This window comes from Felis catus, chromosome C1, assembly GCF_018350175.1.
Source record: "Felis catus isolate Fca126 chromosome C1, F.catus_Fca126_mat1.0, whole genome shotgun sequence".
NCBI classification, from domain to species: domain Eukaryota; kingdom Metazoa; phylum Chordata; class Mammalia; order Carnivora; family Felidae; genus Felis; species Felis catus.
Window position 1 is genome coordinate 177092521 of NC_058375.1, and position 20356 is coordinate 177112876.

At 39.1% G+C, this 20356-nt stretch overlaps 1 protein-coding gene and 1 pseudogene across 7 annotated transcripts in view; one reads left to right on the forward strand and one right to left on the reverse strand.

The window, feature by feature from the left end:
• The window catches only part of HIBCH (3-hydroxyisobutyryl-CoA hydrolase), a 117970-nt gene that overhangs the window by 77128 nt on the left and 20486 nt on the right, over positions 1-20356 (reverse strand). For 3 of the 7 annotated variants that reach the window (XM_045034136.1, XM_045034138.1, XM_019838372.3), the window contains one exon: positions 14487-14529. The exons of 1 other annotated variant lie outside the window; for it this stretch is intronic. In XM_045034136.1, the coding sequence (XP_044890071.1) occupies positions 14487-14529 (43 nt within the window). Of the gene's footprint in view, positions 1-13085; positions 13153-14486; positions 14530-18989; positions 19015-20356 lie in introns of those variants that run through there. 3 more of the 7 variants (XM_019838371.3, XM_045034137.1, XM_045034139.1) reach the window with 2 other exon arrangements.
• LOC101082842 lies at positions 15125-17307 on the forward strand (annotated as a pseudogene).

Consider the following 20356-nt stretch of genomic DNA (forward strand, 5'->3'; position numbering starts at 1 on the left):
AGTTGGAGCCCCACATCCGGCTTTGTGCAGATGGCGCAGAGCCTGCTTGGGATTCTCTGTCTCCCTCTCTCAAAAATAAACATTAAAAAAATAAAAAGAATGAGGCAGTTACCTCTCCATACACTATTGTGGAACAACCAGGCAGTGTGTTTACAATGCTGCCCACCCACTCTGTACATGGACACATACATTTTTACACACAGAATGTATTTCATTTTTTATTTTTTTTAATGTTTATTTTTGACAGAGAGAGAGAGACAGAGCATGAGCGGGAGAGGGGCAGAGAGAGAAGGAGACACAGAATCCGAAGCAGGCTCCAGGCTCTGAGCTGTCAGCACAGAGCCTGACGCGGGGCTCGAACCCACAGACCACGAGATCATGACCTGAGCCGAAGTCGGATGCTCAACCGACTGAGCCACCCAGGCGCCCCAGAATGTATTTCTAAATAGATACAGAAAACATTGCTAAAATGGTTGCCTCCAGGAAAGAAAATTGGACATAGAAGTGAGGGGTGGGAAGACTTTTTAATGTATGATCCCTTTGAACTTTTTGAATTCTGTGCCTTATGTATTTACTACCTATTCAAACCAGTATTTAAAAAAAAATTTTTTTAATAAGAGTAATACATTAAGTGTAAAAGGTATTAAGCCATCTCCAAAAGGGAACTTCATTAAAAGGCTTTGTTCCAGAGGGTGCTCTTGTTTGACTGTCCATGGGGTCCCCTGAACCCCAGTAATGATCCCACATGTGCGGGAGAGTTGGGAAGATAGGACAACATGCATATACGTGTGCACTGATGACAGCCCCTGTTTCCTGCTAAACCATACACTGGTTTCATGGAGCATTCCAGAAAGTTTTAAGGAAGGGTTTTCACAAAGCAAGGCCCAGAGAGCTGTGAGCATCTTTGTTCTCCCACTAGAAATTCAACTGTATATAAGGAAGAGCAAATGTTAAAATCATTTAAAGAGAGTTATTTTTCATAGTTTACAGTACAAAAATGTATTTCAAGTACGTGTTATTGTAAAATAGTTGTTTGTACTTATGTTCTTATAACATCTGTTACGTTTACTCTTCCTCTAGTTCTGACTTTTAGAAATAGCAATAAATCTATTTTTTCATCCCCTAAAAGAAAAAAAAAGATGCTAAGTAAACATATGAGTTAGGAAACTGTATTTTTTCATTTTCTTACCTTACTGATACTAAAAGCATTTGTGGTAAAAGCAAATTATACACAAAAATCACAAAAGAAACCAGACCAAAAAGGACACCAAGTCCACCAGCAGACACAGCCTTCCCCAGATTTCACCTATCACCTTCTTTGCAGACCTACTCTAGCGGTTAAAGTACCTAACTTCTCTGATTTTCGTCCAAGTTCCTACTGACCCACTTGTGTTAGTAGATGAGTAGGACAGATGGTAAGTTTTCTGACCCTCCGACTCCTTCTCTAGACCCTCTCATAATTTCTGTCGATATTGTGGAAGATCTTATTCCCATACTAAATCTTTTATTCCATAATACTGTAGGGGAGAAAACATAATTTTCCCCCTACCCTTCCAGGTTCTTGGCTAAACTCCTCCCCCACTGTAATAAAGACAGATTAACTGGAGAAAATTTTCATTTCTTAAGTAAGGGGGACCACAGTGGTGTGAGACTCAAAAGCAGCAAGGCAACTGAGGTTCATATACCATCCTGAGCTAAGAAAAGAAATAGGGTCTGAGGCTCCTTTCTAATTTCTTTCAGGCATTTGAGAGGGAGGTAAAAAGCTTTTCCCAAATCTGCTGGGTCTTGACTACCTTCAGCTCAAAATAATTCACATGCCAAAGCTGCATATTTAAGGAATGGCATATTCTGCTCCCCTTAAATACCCATAGTGGTTCTACCTCCTTGATTAAACGCTTACTCATATGACAGGACAGATGACAGATTAAAACAGCTATACTTTTCAGATAACCGCATCATTTTAAATCTTAAAATACAGACAAAAGTTTTCCTATCATACAAGCATGTTAAATGCAAGTATTAATAAACTTTCATCTCGAGATCTCCATACTAACCAAATTTCTGTTTGAACCCAAGTCAAATTTGTCAGCCAAAAAAAATTTCATGGTTGGGGCGCCTGGGTGGCGCAGTCGGTTGAGCGTCCGACTTCAGCCAGGTCACGATCTCGCAGTCCGTGAGTTCGAGCCCCGCGTCGGGCTCTGGGCTGATGGCTCAGAGCCTGGAGTCTGCTTCCGATTCTGTGTCTCCCCCTCTCTCTGCCCCTCCCCCATTCATGCTCTGTCTCTCTCTGTCCCAAAAATAAATAAACGTTGAAAAAAAAAATTAAAAAAAAATTTCATGGTTTTCACTGAGTAGTTTATATAAATTATCACCCAATATGGAAGCAATCCTTCAAAACTTTATTATTATTTGGTTTCAGCTCAGAGATGTTGAATGCTGAAAAGATGCTCATCCTAACCTTATTAACAAGAAAAAAGGCTGAACAGACTGCAAATTAATGGCTTCTGGTAAGCTCAGAGAACTGAGGTCACAGGGCAAATGGCTGTAATAAAATCTGGAGAGTGACAGGTGCCTTCAGGGAGACACAGGACCAAAATATTTGCTTACTTCAGGCAAAAGCTTTCAGGAAGATTAATTAGAATTTTTGATGACCTGCTGGAGGCCAAATGTGGGCAAATGTGACAGCATGAAGCTCCTGGGGAGGTCACAGTCATGCAGGGGTTTTCTCTGGGTGGCTTTTCCTCCTGGAATCCAACCAGGAGCTCTCAGGGAAAACTGGAGAAAGCCCTCCTGTGTGGTGCTGGCTGGGGTAGGGAAACAGCAGGTATAGAGAAATCCTTTCCCCTCATCTTTCATACAAAACAAAAGGCTAAATCTGCAGGGGAGTGAGGAAGGACTTCAAAGTCTGTAGCCCAGAGTTCTGGTGAAGCCTCACTATAGTAGGGGAAGTAAATGGAGGTCTACAAAATAAAAGCCTTAATCTCATGGGGGAAGAACCTCGAAACCATTCCCAAAGACTTCAGTGTTTACCAACCACAACTGAGGAAAAGAAATGAGGGGCAAAGGAAAGGGAGAAAAAAAAAAAGCAGCCTATCCCTGGAGGAGGGACAGGAACACTTGTGAGGGCCACATCCCTTAAAACCATGGTTCACAGTACCTTCCAAACATTAAGGCTTAATGGGATAACATTGATAAACTGAGTTTCATCACCATTAAAAACTTCCATTCTGCACAAGATACTATTAAGACAATGAAAGACAAGCCAGAAATTGGAAGAAAATATTTGAATAGCACATACCTGATAAACGACTTGCATCCAGAATATATAAACTCTTAAAACTCAGTAAGAAAAACCCAATATTAAAATGAGAAAAAAAAAAAACAACAACACCCTGAAGCTCTTCACCAAAGATATGTGGATGGCAAACAAACATAGGAAATGTTCAAAATCATCTGAAGATCATTAGGAAAATGCAAATTAAAACCACAAGGAGGGGGTGCCTGGGTGGCTCAGTCAGGTGGGCAACCAACTCTTAGTTTTGGCTGGAGACATGAGCTCACGGTTTGGGGGATCGAGCCCCACATCAGGCTCGAGACTGGGAGCCTGCTTGGGATTCTTTCTCCCTCCCTCTCTGCCCCTCCCATGCACTTATTCACTCACACTCTCTCTCAAATAAACAAACTTAAAAAAAAAAACGCAATGAGATAGCACTACACACATCAAAATGGCTGAAATCCAAACACAGACAATAACATGCTGCCAAAGGTACAGAACAACAGGCACTCTCACTCTGCTGGTGAGAATACAAAATGGTACAAGACTTTGGGAGACAATTTGGCAAATACTTATAAAGTTACACATAGGCTTACCATACAACCCAGCTGTTGCACCCTTGTGTATTTATCCAAGTGAATTAAAAACTTATGTTCACACAAAAACCTGTACATAAATGTTTAGCAGCCTCACTCATAACTGACAAAAACTGGAAGCAACCAAAATGCTCTTCAACAGGGAAACGGACAAACTGGCATATCCAAAATGGAATACCAGTGATAAAAAGGACCAAGTCATCGATTCATGCAACATAGATGAATCTTAGATGCATTTCACCGAGTAAAAGGATCCAGACCCCAAAGCCTATATATTGTATCATTCCATTCATAAGACATTCTGTAAAGGACACAACAATGGGGGCATAACACACATCAGTGGTTGGGGGTAGCAGAGGCCGACTACTAAGGGAAAGCACAGGGGAAGTTTTAGGTGATGGAACTTCTCTGTATGGTTGTGGGGTGCTGGACGCATGATTTACGCATTTGTCAAAATGCACAGAAATGTACCTCACAAAAAGTAAACTTGAATGTATACAAACTATGCTTAAAAAAAAAAAAAGACAGACAGCTAAGATGTCACAGGATTCCAACATGGAATGCAGACTGTGACAAATCTAATTAAATTACACATGTATGACATAGCATCACTGACATAATCATGATGGTGACTTCAGGGGAGCTGACCCAAGTAACTTTGGAAAACAGTCATCTGATTAGAAAATGTAAAGATAAATACAAAAGGACTGTCTATCAACACTGTGCTCTAGTTGGTAAATTTGTTTTTCATGGGGATGGTTAACAATTCTGAAACTGCTTTGCATGTATACTAGGGTGAAATAAGTAACGGAGAAAAGTTATAGATAAACAAGAAGGGAAGCTTCTACAATGAACCCTGCCCTGTGGCTCTGGATTAAAGTCAGAGATGCCGTCAGAATGATCTCATGCTTAGCTTATATATAGATGTGTGTGTGTGTGTATATATACACACACACACACAGGATAGAGATACAACTACAGACACGTATACATACATTAGTTATAGTGTAACTACATTAATAACAGGGTTATTACATTAATACAATAACAGGGTTAGTATACAGTGTGTGTGCAATCTGCTATACATACATACATTACCCTAGCTCTCTCCCCCTGGAGAAAGCCATCATTCCCCAGTATCAAAAAGCACTCCCAGAGGTCAGATCTTGATTTCTAAATGCAATTCTCTGATACAGAGCTCCAACCAGGGCTTCTTGGAGAAATGGCTGATTCCGAGCTGCAAGAAGAAAAACATGAGAAGCCCAGAGCACACCTCTGGCATGAAAAAGTAAGGAAGCATTAAAAAAAAAAAAATAGGATCATATCAAAAGGACACAAGATCCAGAATGAAGGAATTCCTCATAGCCAAAGCTAGAATAATTTGAGTAACACAATGTGATATTAGATTATAACCCAAAGAGTAAGGATCAATGAGCCCACACAGGTATCAATAACTGAATAAGGAAATAGAGAATGGCTCTTCTTTCCTACAGAAGATTCCTAAATAATACACGTAAAAATCTCCCTTCCAGTAGGCAGAGCTTAGTTGCCTCACCTTCTGAGTGTGGGCTGAATTTACTAACTTGCTTCTAAAGAACAGAATGTGACAAGGGGATAATGGTAACTTTAGAGGGGAGAAACCAAACAAACACCACTTTAACCAAGTAATAAAGGTCAGCATCACCAGCTATGTAGTGTGAATGTCATGTATCCCTGATGCCTACATCAAAACCCACAGATACTCTGTTACGATGTGTTGAAAAGGGCGCTTTTCTTTTGTGTTATTCTCTCCAAAAACATTTTAACTGCAGTTTACTTATTAAAAACAAAAAACACTAGACCCAAGCCTAGATTAAGGGATATTCTATAGGCTACCGTGCCAATACTCCTCCAAACTTTTAAGGTCACAAAAAATAAGATGCAGAAACTGTCACAGACCAGAAGAGACTAAAGAGACATGACAAGGAAATGCAATATGGTATCCTGGAACAGAAAACTAATGGAAACACATGAAATCCAAATAAAGTTTAAAGTTAATAGTAACATACCAATGTTCTTAATTTTGACAAATGTACCATGGGAAATGCATTCATTTGCTAGGGCTGTCAACTCAAAGTACCACAAGCTAAGTGGCTTAAACAACAGAAAGTTACTGTCTCAGAGTTCTGGAGGCTAGAAGCCCAAGATGGAGGTGTCAGCGGGAGGACCACACTCCCCCGGTGGCTAGGGGAAGGATCTGTTCCGGGCCTCTCTCTCTTAGCTTCTGATAGTTCTTGGTTTGAAGCAGCCTAATTACAATCTTCACATCACTTCTCCCAGGATGCTTGTCTCCAAATTTTCCCTATATAAGGACAAGAGTCATTTTGGATTGATTCAGTTATCTCTCCTCCTGTATGACCTCATCTTAACTATTTATGTCTGCCATGACCCTATTTCCAATTTGGCTGTTAGAAGACGCTATCTGCCATGGGCCCTGGGGTTTCCTTGCAGTTTAATGCTTGGGTCGTGAACCCAAGGGCCTGACCATTCTCTTTGCCTGGTCATTTTCAGGGTTGTATTTGCTGTGAGCAACTTTAAAGAAAGGGTAATGTCTCCCTCTGGGACAGGAGAGCAGGCTTGCTTACAGCTTGCTACAAACCAGCATGTTCCCCAAATTCAATTTTATTGTTCTGTAATGCAACCCACTGCACATGCAGGCATTCTTCTGGGCCTTCTATGTCACCCCGAGGAACTTGGGGAGCAAGGAAAACCAATACAGACATCAAGCTCAAGGCTGTTTGAAGTGCCACTAACAAGAGTTTCATATCCTCTGCCACCATCCATGTAGTAAAGGCTAACTATTAGCTTGTAATTGGGGTAAAAATCAAATCCCAAGCCCAATGCTGTCCAGTCAGCCCGAAAGCCCTTGGCCCTCCACCTGCCCCCTCCCCATCACAGCCCTCTTCCTCTGTATCAAAAAAATAAGTATCCTGATTTGTACAGTAAACACAAAGTGTAAATCCAAAAACATCATCTATTTTTTTAAATGGATATATTTTTCAAGTCTTTTAATCTAGAAGTTCTCCCTTCATCCCTTTCTTTTCCTTACAATTTGTTGAAAATAACAGGCCAATTAACCTGTAAAGTTTCCCAGGGTTTTGCTGATTCCACATGCATGCTACATACTTATTTTTAACAGCTGTCCATTTTTACATATCAATTTAATCAGTCCCCTATTGGTAAACACTGAGTAATTTTCAATTTTTGCTATTTCAATGATGCAGGAATATTTTTAAGCATGGATCTCCAAGCACGTAGGCCAAGTACTTTTCAGGACATTTACAGAGGGTCAGACTTTGAGCAAAGAGTATTACAGAATCTCCTGGTAATGCCATTAGAATGACGTAAATGAATGGACAAATAGGATTTTTTTCTTACCTGAAAAATTCATGGCCTTCTCAAAACCTAAAAACAACTGTTAGTTCATTAACCAAAATCATTCAAGCGAAAGGAGATAAAGCTTCCAGTATTTGCATAATTGATGTATAGGTTAATTCTGCAGAAAAAATTAAGTATCTTTCCTGAAAATATCACAAATTTTTAACAAAATCTAGAAAAGGTTTCTATAAAGAAAAATTGCCATATTAGGAAAAATTACAGAGACTAGAGTTGGAAATGGAATTCACATACAATCCACAGTTGGGCAGGGAAGGGGGAAGGACAGAAGGGAAAAAGGACAACAGAGAAGGGAAAGAAGAAATGCTTCTAGCCAGAACCACGATAAAGGAGGAAAATAGATGTAAGGTGGAAGGAAATTAGAACTTTATTAAATCTTTATTGTACATCCAGGAAAGACAACAGGTTCACATTTACTTTTATTTTCAAATATTTTCTTAGGCAATCAGCAAAAGCTGTTCCTTATTATTAACTTACCATTTAGAAGTTTTCCATGGACACTATGGTAAAACATTTGACTGAACACTTAATCCTGAAAACACCTCTAATGAGTTATATACCAGAAACTCCTTTCCACAGATAAGGAAACTGAGGCCCAGGGAAGTTAGATCACTTGCCTAGAGTCATACAGCTTCGGGGCAGGACCAAGATTCAAATCTAGGTTTACCTCATTCTAGAACTATTGTTCTAACCATTATACCCCTAAACAGACTCTCCCAATCATCTTCTTCAAATGATATCATCCTACCCACTCTAACTCACTCCACAGAACTTTTTCTACTTCCATAAGGCCTGGGTGACCCGTTATTTACATCTGTTCCAAGGAGAAACGTGAAGGAAACTTGCTGAAATGTATAAACACCATCAACACACAGCTCTGTGCTGAACTGAATGCATGAAGTTGGCCAAAATAAAACTCCTAAGCCACACACAACTTTAGGATGTCTACTTTGCTAGAACATAGAAATATTCTGGCAAAATTCACAGTAGCAACATTTCCCAAAATGTGCAAAAGGATGATTGGTGCTGCTATGCGGAAAGATAAATGGTCCATGGTCAAATCAGTCTGGGGAAAAAAACTTAAACAAATATCAATAAGACATTTTAGTCCTTAATATGCAAATATTAAATATAAATTTTTTAAACAATGAGCAGTTTTCTTACCTCATTAAAAATTTTTTTTCATGGAATATTTACTTCTTTGGACTTGTACTTTGCAGGCTACATTTTGGAAAACACTTTAGAGTTGTCATAAACATTGTGAGAAATGAACCTTTCCAGTACCTGGTACATAGGTATCTCAAAAATGTTTAAAAAGCTTGGATGAATAATCCATCATTCTAGTGACGCAGTTCCGCTATAAATCAAGCCTAGGGCAAGCATCACGTTGTGGATATCCACACCTTCCATTATATGTAACATCCACTGCCATTGAATGGAGTTGCAACCCACAGACACACACAGGAAAATAGCCTACCTTTAGCCGAACATGATTTTTTCTGACATCTGACTTTCGTCTTTATCCAAACACATATCTTTCCTACTCCTAAGATTTTCACCTATTTCCAGCAAATGTTGAATGCCATTAAATTTAAATTACTGTAACCCAAAAAGGACACCAAAGCAATGTAAGTAAGGTTCTTAGCATCTAACAACATTTAATAAATGTTGATTATTCAACCTTCACTCAATCCTTCCTGACTTCAAATTGGATCAGTAAATTACTCCACAATATTTCAGAGCCTCTCAAATGGTCTTTAGCTGTGTTCTATTCTCTCACCTTTTTGTGATAAGCTACTTTCCATCTTCAATTATTACCTTTAGGCAGCTGGCTCAAACTTGCATTTCTTTACTTCTCCAGAGGCCTGGGCCCCTATTTCCAAATGCCTGCTAAAATTACAGAAGTGCATGGTGCCCTATGCTCAACTTGGTAAAAAACCAAATTTACCAACAAATTTCTCCCCAACAAATCTGTCTCTCCTCCTCTGTTCCCTAGAACAGGTTAAGGCATCACCATTTTTCTCAACCAGACTTGTTCTCTTCCCCTCTCTGCCAACAATGTGAGGCAGTTACCAAGTACTGGAAAATCTATTTGTAAAACAACTCTCTCTTCCATTCCATTCTATTCCCATTGCTGTAAGCCATGTTACAATCTTCCTCTCTGGCAGATTTCCAGAACCTTTGCCTGGTGGTCTGTCTATACTTCACACTGCCACCAGAGAAAATTTTGCTAAAACATAATTTTAATCTTGTTCCTGCCATTCAAAAATGGTCAATGACTCCCTGTTACCTTCAAAAACATCCAAGTTACTTGGCATGGCCTTCAAGTCTCTACATTGGATCCTGGGTAAAATGGGCCCACCACCACATAGCACTCCTTATAACACAGATACTCAGAAAGCCCTAAACGTAACCTCTATTCTCCCATCACACCATTCTTGCCACATAGAACAAGCATATTGTGTAACAGAAAGAAACCAGATTTTAGAGTCATACAGATGCAAACATTAGTTTAGCCACTCACTACTGTACACCCTCAAGCAAGTTATTCTCAGAGCCTCAGTTTCTGCCTTTGTAAAATGGAGATAATACAATCACTTTAGGATTACTATATGAACATCCACTTATTCCCATCTCCACATGTTGAAACCATAATTGTTCTTCAAGGCCCAGATCAAATGATTTTCCTCCAGTAAGCTTTCATTGGTTATAAAGTCAGTATCGCTCTATCCCACCTTTGTTCACACCTTTAATTTATTTCATCTTTTTACCACACTTTGTTAAATATCCTTTTTTTAATTTAAAGTTAGTTAACATAAAGTGAAGTCTTGGCTTCAGGAGTAGAACCCAGTGATTCACCTCTTACATAGGACACCCAGTGCTCATCCCAAAAAGTGCCCTCCTTAGGGCCGAGCACCTATTTAACCCATCCCACCTACCTCCCCTCCAACAATACTCAGTTCTCTGTATTTAAGAGTCTCTTATGGTTCACCTCCCTGTTTTTATCTTATTTTTCCCTCCCTTCTCCTATGTTAATCTGTTGAATTTCTCAAATTCCATGAGTGAAATTATATATCTTTGACTTATTTCACTTAGCATAATACACTCTAGTTTCATCCATGTTGCTGTAATAGGCAAAATTTCATTTTTTTTCATCACCAAGTAGTAACCCATTGTGTATATTTGGCCTCTCCATAATTTGGCTATTGTTGATAGCACTACTATGAACATTGGGGTGCACGTGTCCCTTCGAATCAGCACTCCTGTGTATCCTTTGGATAAATACCTAGTACTGCAATTGCTGGGTCATAGGGTAGTTCTATTTTTAATTGTTTGAGGAACCTCCACACTGTTTTCCAGAATGGCTGCACCAGTTTGCATTCCCACCAGCAGTGCAAAAGTGTTCGCCTTTCTCAGCATCCTCACCAACATCTGTTGTTTCCTGAATTGTTAATTTTAGCCATTCTGACAGGTATGAGGCGGTGTCTCATGGTAGTTTTGATCTGTATTTCCCTGATGATGAGTGATGTTGAGCATTTTTTCACGTGTCGGTTGGCCATCTGGATGTCTTCTTTGGAGAAGTGTCTATTCATGCCATCTGTCCATTTCTTCACTGGATTATTTGTTTTTCAGGTGTTGAGCTTAGTAAGTTCTTTATAGATTTTGGATACTAACCCTTTATCTGATATGTCATTTGCAAACATTTTCTCCCATTCCATCAGTTGCCTTTTAGTTTTGTTGATGGGTTTTTTTGTTGTACAGAAGCTTTTTATATTAGTAAATATTTCTAGGCCTTTTTATTAGACTATTCATTTCTTGAGGTCAGGAATGGTCTTTCATAATAGTATCTCAAAGCACTTAGTTCATTGCATACAAAGCAAGCACTTAATGTGTATCTGTTCAAAAACCGTAGATTATAAATTGGTTGACATAGATTCTAGATCATCACCTAGATATACAAAATAAGATTTGACTGCTGTCGTGAAAACGGTAAGTACAGTGTCATTTCATGCAGCCCATCCAGTGAACCTTCATATGGGAAAGAACTACTTTCAGAAATAAGGCCACAGTTTTCTCCGTGTTGAGATCGAATTTATATGGAAGAAATGAGCTTTTGCACATTAAATGCTGTGTAAGAGTTTAAAATATAACATTATGGAGGGGCACCTGGGTGGCTCAGTCAGTTAAGCATCTGACTTCAGCTCAAGTCATGATCTCACAGTTCGTGGGTTCAAGCCCCACATCGGGCTCTGTGCTGACAGCTCAGAGCATGGAGCTTGCTTCAGATTCTGTCTCCCTCGCTCTCTGCCCTACCCTTGTTCACACTCTGTCTCTATCTCTCATATATAAATAAACATTAAAAAAAATTTTTAATAGAATATCATGGAGAAAGAAAGAAATCTTTCCATGAATAGTTTTGCAAAAATATGTCCACATCAGCCTATGGATACAAATGAAACCTCACTAATAGGTTCTACTTGCTTGCATTAGCTTGATAAACCTTGCCCCCCTTTCCAGGTTCAGGTCTTCATCCACAATCTTTGAAGGGTAAGAATGTCATACTGTTATCATAAATCAGTCCTATCCACTTCTCATAACTCTGCCAATAGTACTGCCATCAGTTGCATGCTTTCATCACTCCATTATGAAATAAAAAGGGCTCTTGCTCTATTGGCTTTCTTAGAAGGGTCACGGAAGGACTCCTTGGAATACAGCCGATCTCTGAAGCACATATAAAAGCCAACACTGGGATAAGAATGATTCAGTCTTCAAGCCCTGCTAAAAGTTCAGCTTATCTTCCTTCTCACAATGTGGTTTATGCCTCAGGTCACTATAGTCCAGGTGATCTGGATTCTGTCATGTCTTTCTATTCTACCTGGGTGCATGTGAATAAATATGAATCTGTAATATTAAGTTCTTATTCCTAGAAACTCCTCAGCTCCCATGTATATATGCTGACTAAAATAATTAAGGGTAGGATGAGATATTCCAGTCTTAATTTGCCCATCTCCCTTTAGGCTTACCTGAAACAGATTCTGCAATAGTTACTTAATGCCCACTCTGCCTCAGGCTGTAAAGTGCAATAGGAAAGTCTATGGAGCCAGACCGACTGGATTAAAATTCCACCTCCTATTTACTAGCTGGGTGACAGTGAGGCATATTACATAGCCTCTCTGTCCTTCAATTTCTGATCCATTAAATAGGGATAAAGCCATATAATCCCTTAACCAAAAACCCTTGGGTCCAGATATGTTTCAAAATTCAGAAAATTTTCTAGATTTTGGAAAGGTAACACAATACATATTAATGCTATAAAAAACATCCCAAGTAGAATCTGGTCAGTACACTGCAGTAAAATGCTTTAACACTTCTGCAGCACACGATGAATATGCGTACCTATTAGGATAAAGAAAAAAGAGCTTCAAGTACATTCAGGTCAGATTTTGTCACAAAATGCATTTATCACAAACTAACCACAAACTTTTGGTTTTGAGGTTTCAGAATTACAGTTAAAAGATCCACAGTATCTATAGAACTACAATGAGAATTAACTGAGCAAATACATATCAAGTACTTGGAAGAGCACCTGGCATACAATAAGTGCTATATCAGAGTGACTTGGCCTTTTGTTTGTTTGTTTTTTATGTACAAGGTACTTGCCAGGCTACACAAGAGTATTTTAGTCCATTTGAGCTGCTATAACGAAAGTATCATAGACTGGGTGACTTATACAACACTTCTCACAATTCTAGAGGCTGGGGGGTCCAAGATCAAGGCACCTGCAGATGTAGTCTCATGAAGTCCCTCTTTCTAGTTCACAAAAGACTGTCTTCTTGCTGTGTACTCCTTCATAAGGGAAAAGAGGTGAGAAAGCCCTTTGGGGTCTCTCTTATAGGAGCACTGAGCCCATTCATGAAAACACCACCCTTCTTACCTAATCATCTCCTAAAGGCCCCACCTCCAAATACCATTGCATTGGGGATTAGATTTTAATATATAAACATAAAGTTCAATCCATAGCAGAGAGACACAAAAATTAATAAAAATTATTTCTTCTTTGCAAAATGATAAACTAAAAACATCTAAGCTTTGGAAGAATGTTATTTGAACGATAGTAGCTAACAAGTATAAAATAATTACACACCAAGCACTAGTGCTAGATTTTTAAGTGAATTATTTACCATTCATAAGCACTCTAAGATGGATAGTATTATCTTCATTCTATAACATCTAAAAGGAAGCTGAGAGAGATGAGATCATCTACCCAAAATTAAGTAGTGGACCCATTATTTAACCTAAGCATTCTGGGGCACCTGGGTGGCTCAATTAAGTGTCCAACTTCGGCTCAGGTCATGATCTCACAGTTCTTGAGTTCGAGTCTGAGGTCGGGCACTGTGCTGACAGCTCTGAACCTGGAGCCTGCTTTGGATTCTGTCTGTCTGTCTGTCTCTCTCTCAAAAGTAAATAAACATCAAAAAATAAAAATAAACCCAATCAGGGGCACCTCGGTGGCTCAGTCGGTTGGGCGTCTGACTTCAGCTCAGTTCATGATCTCACAGCCCATGAGTTCAAGCCCCGCGTCAGGCTTTGTGCTGACAGCTCAGAGCCTGGAGCCTGTTTCAGATTCTGTGTCTCCCTGTCTCTCTGACCCTCCCCTGCTCATGCTCTGTCTCTCTCTGTCTCAAAAATAAAATAAAAACATTTAAAAATTAAAAAAAAAAATAAACCCAATCATCCTGAATTGAAGACCACACTTTTTTTTTTTTATTTATTTATTTTTTTAACATTTATTTATTTTTGAGACAGAGAGAGACAGAGCATGAACGGGGGAGGGTCAAAGAGAGAGAGGGAGGCACAGAATCTGAAACAGGCTCCAGGCTCTCAGCTGTCAGCACAGAGCCCGACGTGGGGCTTGAACTCACGAACCGCGAGATCATGACCTGAGCCGAAGTTGGACGCTTAACCGACTGAGCCACCCAGGCGCCCAAAGACCACACTCTTATTCATAACTTTCTACCATCTCGTACAAGTTGTGTCAAGTCTTGACACAAGTCTTAAAAAATTGGGAACCATGTGGCATAAAGGTCAACAAAATCTGCCAGTATTTTTCACTTCCCTAAGAACATTTTATATTACACATCATAATCTAATAATGCCAGCAAAACAGAGTCCAAACTTACCAAATGTTGCAGTATGATATTCGTCCTTTTGAATGAATTAAACCTGAAACAAATGTAGAATACAATGAACACAGTAATGTGGGTAGTCATGCCTCAATGTATAAATACCATATTTCCTTTTGTTTTAGCCTCTTCTAAATGATATTAGAAAAAAATGTTTTTGGTTTTTTTTAAAGGTTTAACTCTCATTCTTTGTGGTAAGAACACAAAACGGTACAGCTACTTTGAAAGACAATTTGGCAGTTTCTTACAAAACTAAACATACCTTACCACATAATCCAGCAACTACACTCCTTGGTATTTACCCAAATGAAGTGAAAACTTACACACACACACACACACACACACACACACACACACACACACACACAAACTTGCACATGCATGTTTATGGTAGCTTTACTCAGAATAGCCAAAACACGGAAGTAATCAAGAGGTCCTCCAATAGGTGAATGGATGAACGAATTATGGTATATCTATACAATGGAATACTACTCAGCAATGAAAAGAAATCATCAATCATTCCACAATAAGACATACAGAAATCTTAAATACATACTGCTAAGCAAAGGAAGCCAATCTGAAAAGGCTATATATGGTATTATTCCAACTACAGGACATTCTGAAAAAGCCAAACCATGGGGACAGTAAAAGATCAGTGGTTACCAGGAGTTTGGGGGAGGGAGAAAAGGAAGAATACGTAGAGCACATGGAATGTTTTCAGCAGTGAAATTAGTCTGTAGGATTATATGGTAGAGACATGCCACACATTTGTCAATTTTCTACTCAATATTTTAATAAACCTAAAACTGCTCTAAAAAATAAAGTATTAATTTAAAAAAAAGAGTTTGGTAAAGATACAATAAGCATTCTCAGACACTGCTGTGAAATCTATAAATTGGTACTACCTTTCCAGCAGGCAATCTGGAAGCACAGTTCCACAACCTTTAAAATGATCATACCCTTACGCCTAGTAATTTCACAAGGATTTGTATTAGGGAAATCACATATGATCAAATTTTGATTTATAAGGATGTTCACAATTATTTACAGAAGGGAAAAACTGGAAACAAACTAACAATTTTTTTTGTGTGTATGCATTTAGTTTTCCTACAACAATGTAAGTTGTATACTTTTAATATTTAAAAATGACATTATTTTGGGACACCTGGGTGGCTCAGTCAGTTGAGTGTCCAACTTTATTTTGGCTCAGGTCATGATTCCAGGGTCGTGGGATCGAACCCTGCATTGGGCTCTGTGCTGAGCACAGAATCTGCTTGGGATTCTCTCTCTCTCTCTCTCCCTCCCTCCCTCCCTCCCTCCCTCCCTCCCTCCCTCCCTCCCCATGCCCCCTCCCCACTTGTGTTCTCTTTCTAAAAAAATAACAGAAATAAATTTTAAAAATAAAACTGAGCATTATCTTTCCTTTCCAGTAAAACAAAATTAAAAATAAAATTATGATAGAGAATGTCAATTCCATAGAATGTCAATTCCAAATAAGATCCTACACGTTCTTCTAATTTTCCCATCAAGTGGCAGAACTCAAGTCATCATTAGGAGAGAATTTTATTTTAAACGTATCATCTTAAACTGCAAGGATGTCCATTAAACATCACAAACATGCCAAAGAAGCCATGCTGTCAAAATGCCCACTTAACTCATCCAAACATCTTAATCCCACCCTTTACTGACCTTCTCTAACCCCATTGTAAGGTTTTTATTTTTTTAACGTTTACTTATTTTTGACAAAGAGAGACACAGACAGAGCACATGTGGGGAGGGGAAGAGAGCGAGGGAGACACAGAAATCTGAAGCAGGTTCCAGGCTCTGAGCTGGCAGCACAGAGCCCGACTTAGGGTCCAAACTCACCAACCATGAGATCATGACTGGAGCTGAAGTCAGACGCTCAAGTGACTGAACACCCAGGCACCCCTATTATGTTTATTTTATATCTTGCTTTCTTTTTGTAATTCTATTGTGATTATGTTTCCATGTCAAAAGTATTATTTAAGTATTTTTAAGTAAATATTTTCATTGGTTTTGTAATGGTTTTGTACAGATGACAGTTTTTAAAATATTACTAGAGGCAGCTAGACCAAGTTGCTGCCTTCACCCTTTGCCTCCACCATCCCCACCCCCACCAAAGTCAGTAAAAAGAAACTCAACCCTAACCACGACGGAGCCCTTGAGACCTCAGAAAAAGAACACAAGGAGCAGTTGAATGCATTAATGAAGTACAGAATGCAATAGACTTAATGAACAAGCCAATGAGGTTTTGAAAGTGCAACAGACCTATAACAAATGCCACTGACCAATTTTTTCCAGAAGAGGTTGGAATTGATTGCCCAAATCCCACATCTTTGGGTTAACATTTGTCACTCACCCACAAGTATCTGCACTGCATTATTGGACAGGAGTTAGAGTGACATAATTTGAAGATATTAAATCACGTTACAGAATTGTGATAAAAAAAAAAAAAACAAAACCTTACTTTGAATATAAAGTTCTCTCCAAAGAATTTCATCAAAATGAGAGTGGTAATCCATCTTCAAAGTACACTGAAATCAGATGGAAATCCAGAAAGGATGTGACAAAATGTTCAAGTTAAATGCAGAATAAAGCCAGCAGGAAGAGAGAGCATGAGGAACTCACAGAGTTCTTTCTCTGGCTTACTGATGATTCTGATGCAGGTGCAGAGGAGTTTAGGGGAGCTCATCAAAGATATTTGGCCAAATCCATTACAGTACTACTTGGTTCTTGACATGCTGATGAAGGGGATGAAGATGATGATGATGGAGTTGGAGCAAAGAGAGAAGGATGAGAAGATGACTAAGGGAACGCTAATGGATTCTAACCTTTTTAAATTTTCTCCAGGCCCCACAAGCAACTTTCAATCTTCCCACCTCCCCCACCTCTTGTGTTCAGTCGCTCTGGTTTTTTGAAGCCCCTTCTGATTTGTACTATGGTTCTCAACTTACTTTAGGAGGAAATACCTTGAGAAGAATACAGTGGGTACAGAATCCCTATCCCTTTTGGTTCCAAATTCATTTTTATCCTTTCCTGCTTAAAAATTTTATGAAATCAACACCACAGTGTTCTGTGGAGGAAAAAAAGAACAACCTTCTGCTCCCTTAGCTCTGCTGGAAGCTGGAGGGTGCTGGGCTCCTGTGTAGTACATAGAATTTTAGCTTTTTTCCTCCTTTCTCTGTATATTTGGCTCAGAGAATACACTGTCTCTGTGTGAGTATGAACAGTTAGCATCTACCAACGCGTATCTATTTTCTTATGTAAAAAAAAGAAAACCACAGGGCGCCCGAGTGGCTCAGTTGGTTAAGTGTCTGACTTCGGTTCAGGTCATGACCTCACAGTTCGTGGAGCCCCCCGAATTATAAATTCAGGTGACTTAATTTATAAAAACATTTGTAATCCAACTTTTCCAGAATGTTTTCTTTTATATTACACTTAAATTGAACAATACCACAAAAAAAAAAGGGGGGGGGAACCACTAATTTGTTTAAATTGGTCACACTTCACATTCCTGGACTAGCAGGTTTTGAATTTGTCTTACCACAAGTAAAATATTCTAGCCCAGTAATTCCACAATTTGTCTGAACATTAGAATCACCTGGAAACCCTAGTAAACATTCCAAAGCCCAGCTCACAGCCAAGAACAATTAAATCAAACTCTGGAGGTCGGACACAGGCATAGGTATTTTGTTTGGAGCTCCTCTAAGTGATCCCAAAGTGCAGACAAGTGGTCATTAAAATCAACTTTGTAAAAATTAAACTGAAGTGACAGATACTAGCATATTGCTTATTTAGGGGTATTTTCTAAATAGGGATTTCATATAGACTTTTAAAATCTGAACTATACTTATCATGAAGCACCATTTTTAAAATTTTTTTGAACTTAAAAAATTCCAAAAAAATAAAGTTGAATTATCAAAGATTTAAGGACTAATTTCTTTAGATCCAGAATAACCCTGAATTCCTTAATAAGACAAGTACCCAAATGCCAGTTCAAGGTTAAACACAATGCTGCCAGACTGGCATGTCTTATGTAATAGTTTAAGTACTACCTGCTGCATACAGAAACACAGGCCTGGCTTCAAGTCTTGGTTTTATCTGGGAGATAGAATTTTAGCTCAAAGAAAGTCAATGTATACCTACCAAACGCAAGTGCAAAGCACTGTGCACAGCACTTAAAGGTCACAAAAATCTCTGGAGCAATTGCTACAAAACACAAAAAGCTAAAAGGTTCCTTACCAGACTCCATATAATCACTAATTTTATTTCTTCCAATTTATACTCAACCATTATTTAAAATCTGCTATTATCTTTTACATCTTAAAAAATGTATTTGAGTGTTTAGAGTCCCCAAATAATTCTGAATTTATGGTCTTCTCTTTCCTTCCTATTGGCTCCCAGACCGCCATCTGGTGGAGAGAAATGGACACGCACACTCTAGCTACTGCTAATTTACTAAATCACTTAAGCACTTACTTCCTTCAGGTGATGGTCAACTGGTCTGCTTGGGGCAGCTGTTCTCCAAGTGTGGTTCCTGAACCAGCACCATCAGCATCCCGGGACACATGTTAGAAATGCAAAGTCTTGGCCCCACACCAGACCCACTGAATTAGAAACTGTGGAGTGAGCCCAGAAATCTGTGTTTAACAAACCTCCCAAGTGATTCTGATAAATGCCAAAGGTAAAAACAACTGACTTAGAAGGAGAAGAACATTATCAGTCAGGAGATTTTTTGCAGTTAACCAATAAAGCACTCACGAGTTTACAAAATTAAACAACTTTTCATGAATTTTTTTAAGATGAGATCATGAAAATAGTGCTTAATAAAGATTACAGCAGAAGTAGGCAAGGGAGAAGGTGAAGAGAACAAAAGATCAAACCCAAGGCCAGGTAATTCAGGCATGAACTGACAAACAGCAGCTGCAGAAACAAAGGAATGATTTACTAGGAACTATTAGTAAAAATTCAAGGAAAAGAACTTTGTCAACAGCAATTCCAAGATTTCAAGCGAGAATAGCTGAGAATATAGGCACTGAAAAGGCTGGCAAGGAAACTAGCTGGTTTGTAGAATGAAATATGAATTCCATTTTCAGTTTCTTGAGACTGTACTGACATAAGTAGAAACATTCAAGAGCAAGCAGACTGGAGTCTGAAAGAAAAGTTAGAACTGAAGACATGTCACAAAATTACCTGCCAGCTCTCTATGAGGAGTAGATGAAGGATCTGCAGTTGAAAATTAGTGGCCTGAATGCTGGGTCTACAAATGTGTTTTGTCTGGTCAGCAGTGTTTTAAAACAACAAACATTTAAAACCAAAAGGTTCCGGGGCGCCTGGGTGGCGCAGTCGGTTAAGCGTCCGACTTCAGCCAGGTCACGATCTTGCGGTCCGTGAGTTCGAGCCCCGCATCAGGCTCTGGGCTGATGGCTCGGAGCCTGGAGCCTGTTTCCGATTCTGTGTCTCCCTCTCTCTCTGCCCCTCCCCCGTTCATGCTCTGTCTCTCTCTGTCCCAAAAATAAAATAAAAAACATTGAAAAAAAAATTTAAAACAATAAAACCAAAAGGTTCCACCTAAAAATGCAGTTTCCCAGAAAAATTAGTTACGGAAACCGCAGGTCTACATTCTACAATGGCAACAATGCCTGGGGCTGAGAAGCTGGCTCCTTTAGACAGAGCACTTTCTCTAGCTCATAGTTCCCTACTAGTCCCCAGTGCTGTCATCTAGACAGCATCACTCAATGCTTCCTTCCTAGCCTCTGCATTTGGGTCTGTGACTCCTAACACAGAAAAAAATATAAGGGAATCAAATATTGAGCCTTCAGATACAACTATGTATGTAGTGAAAG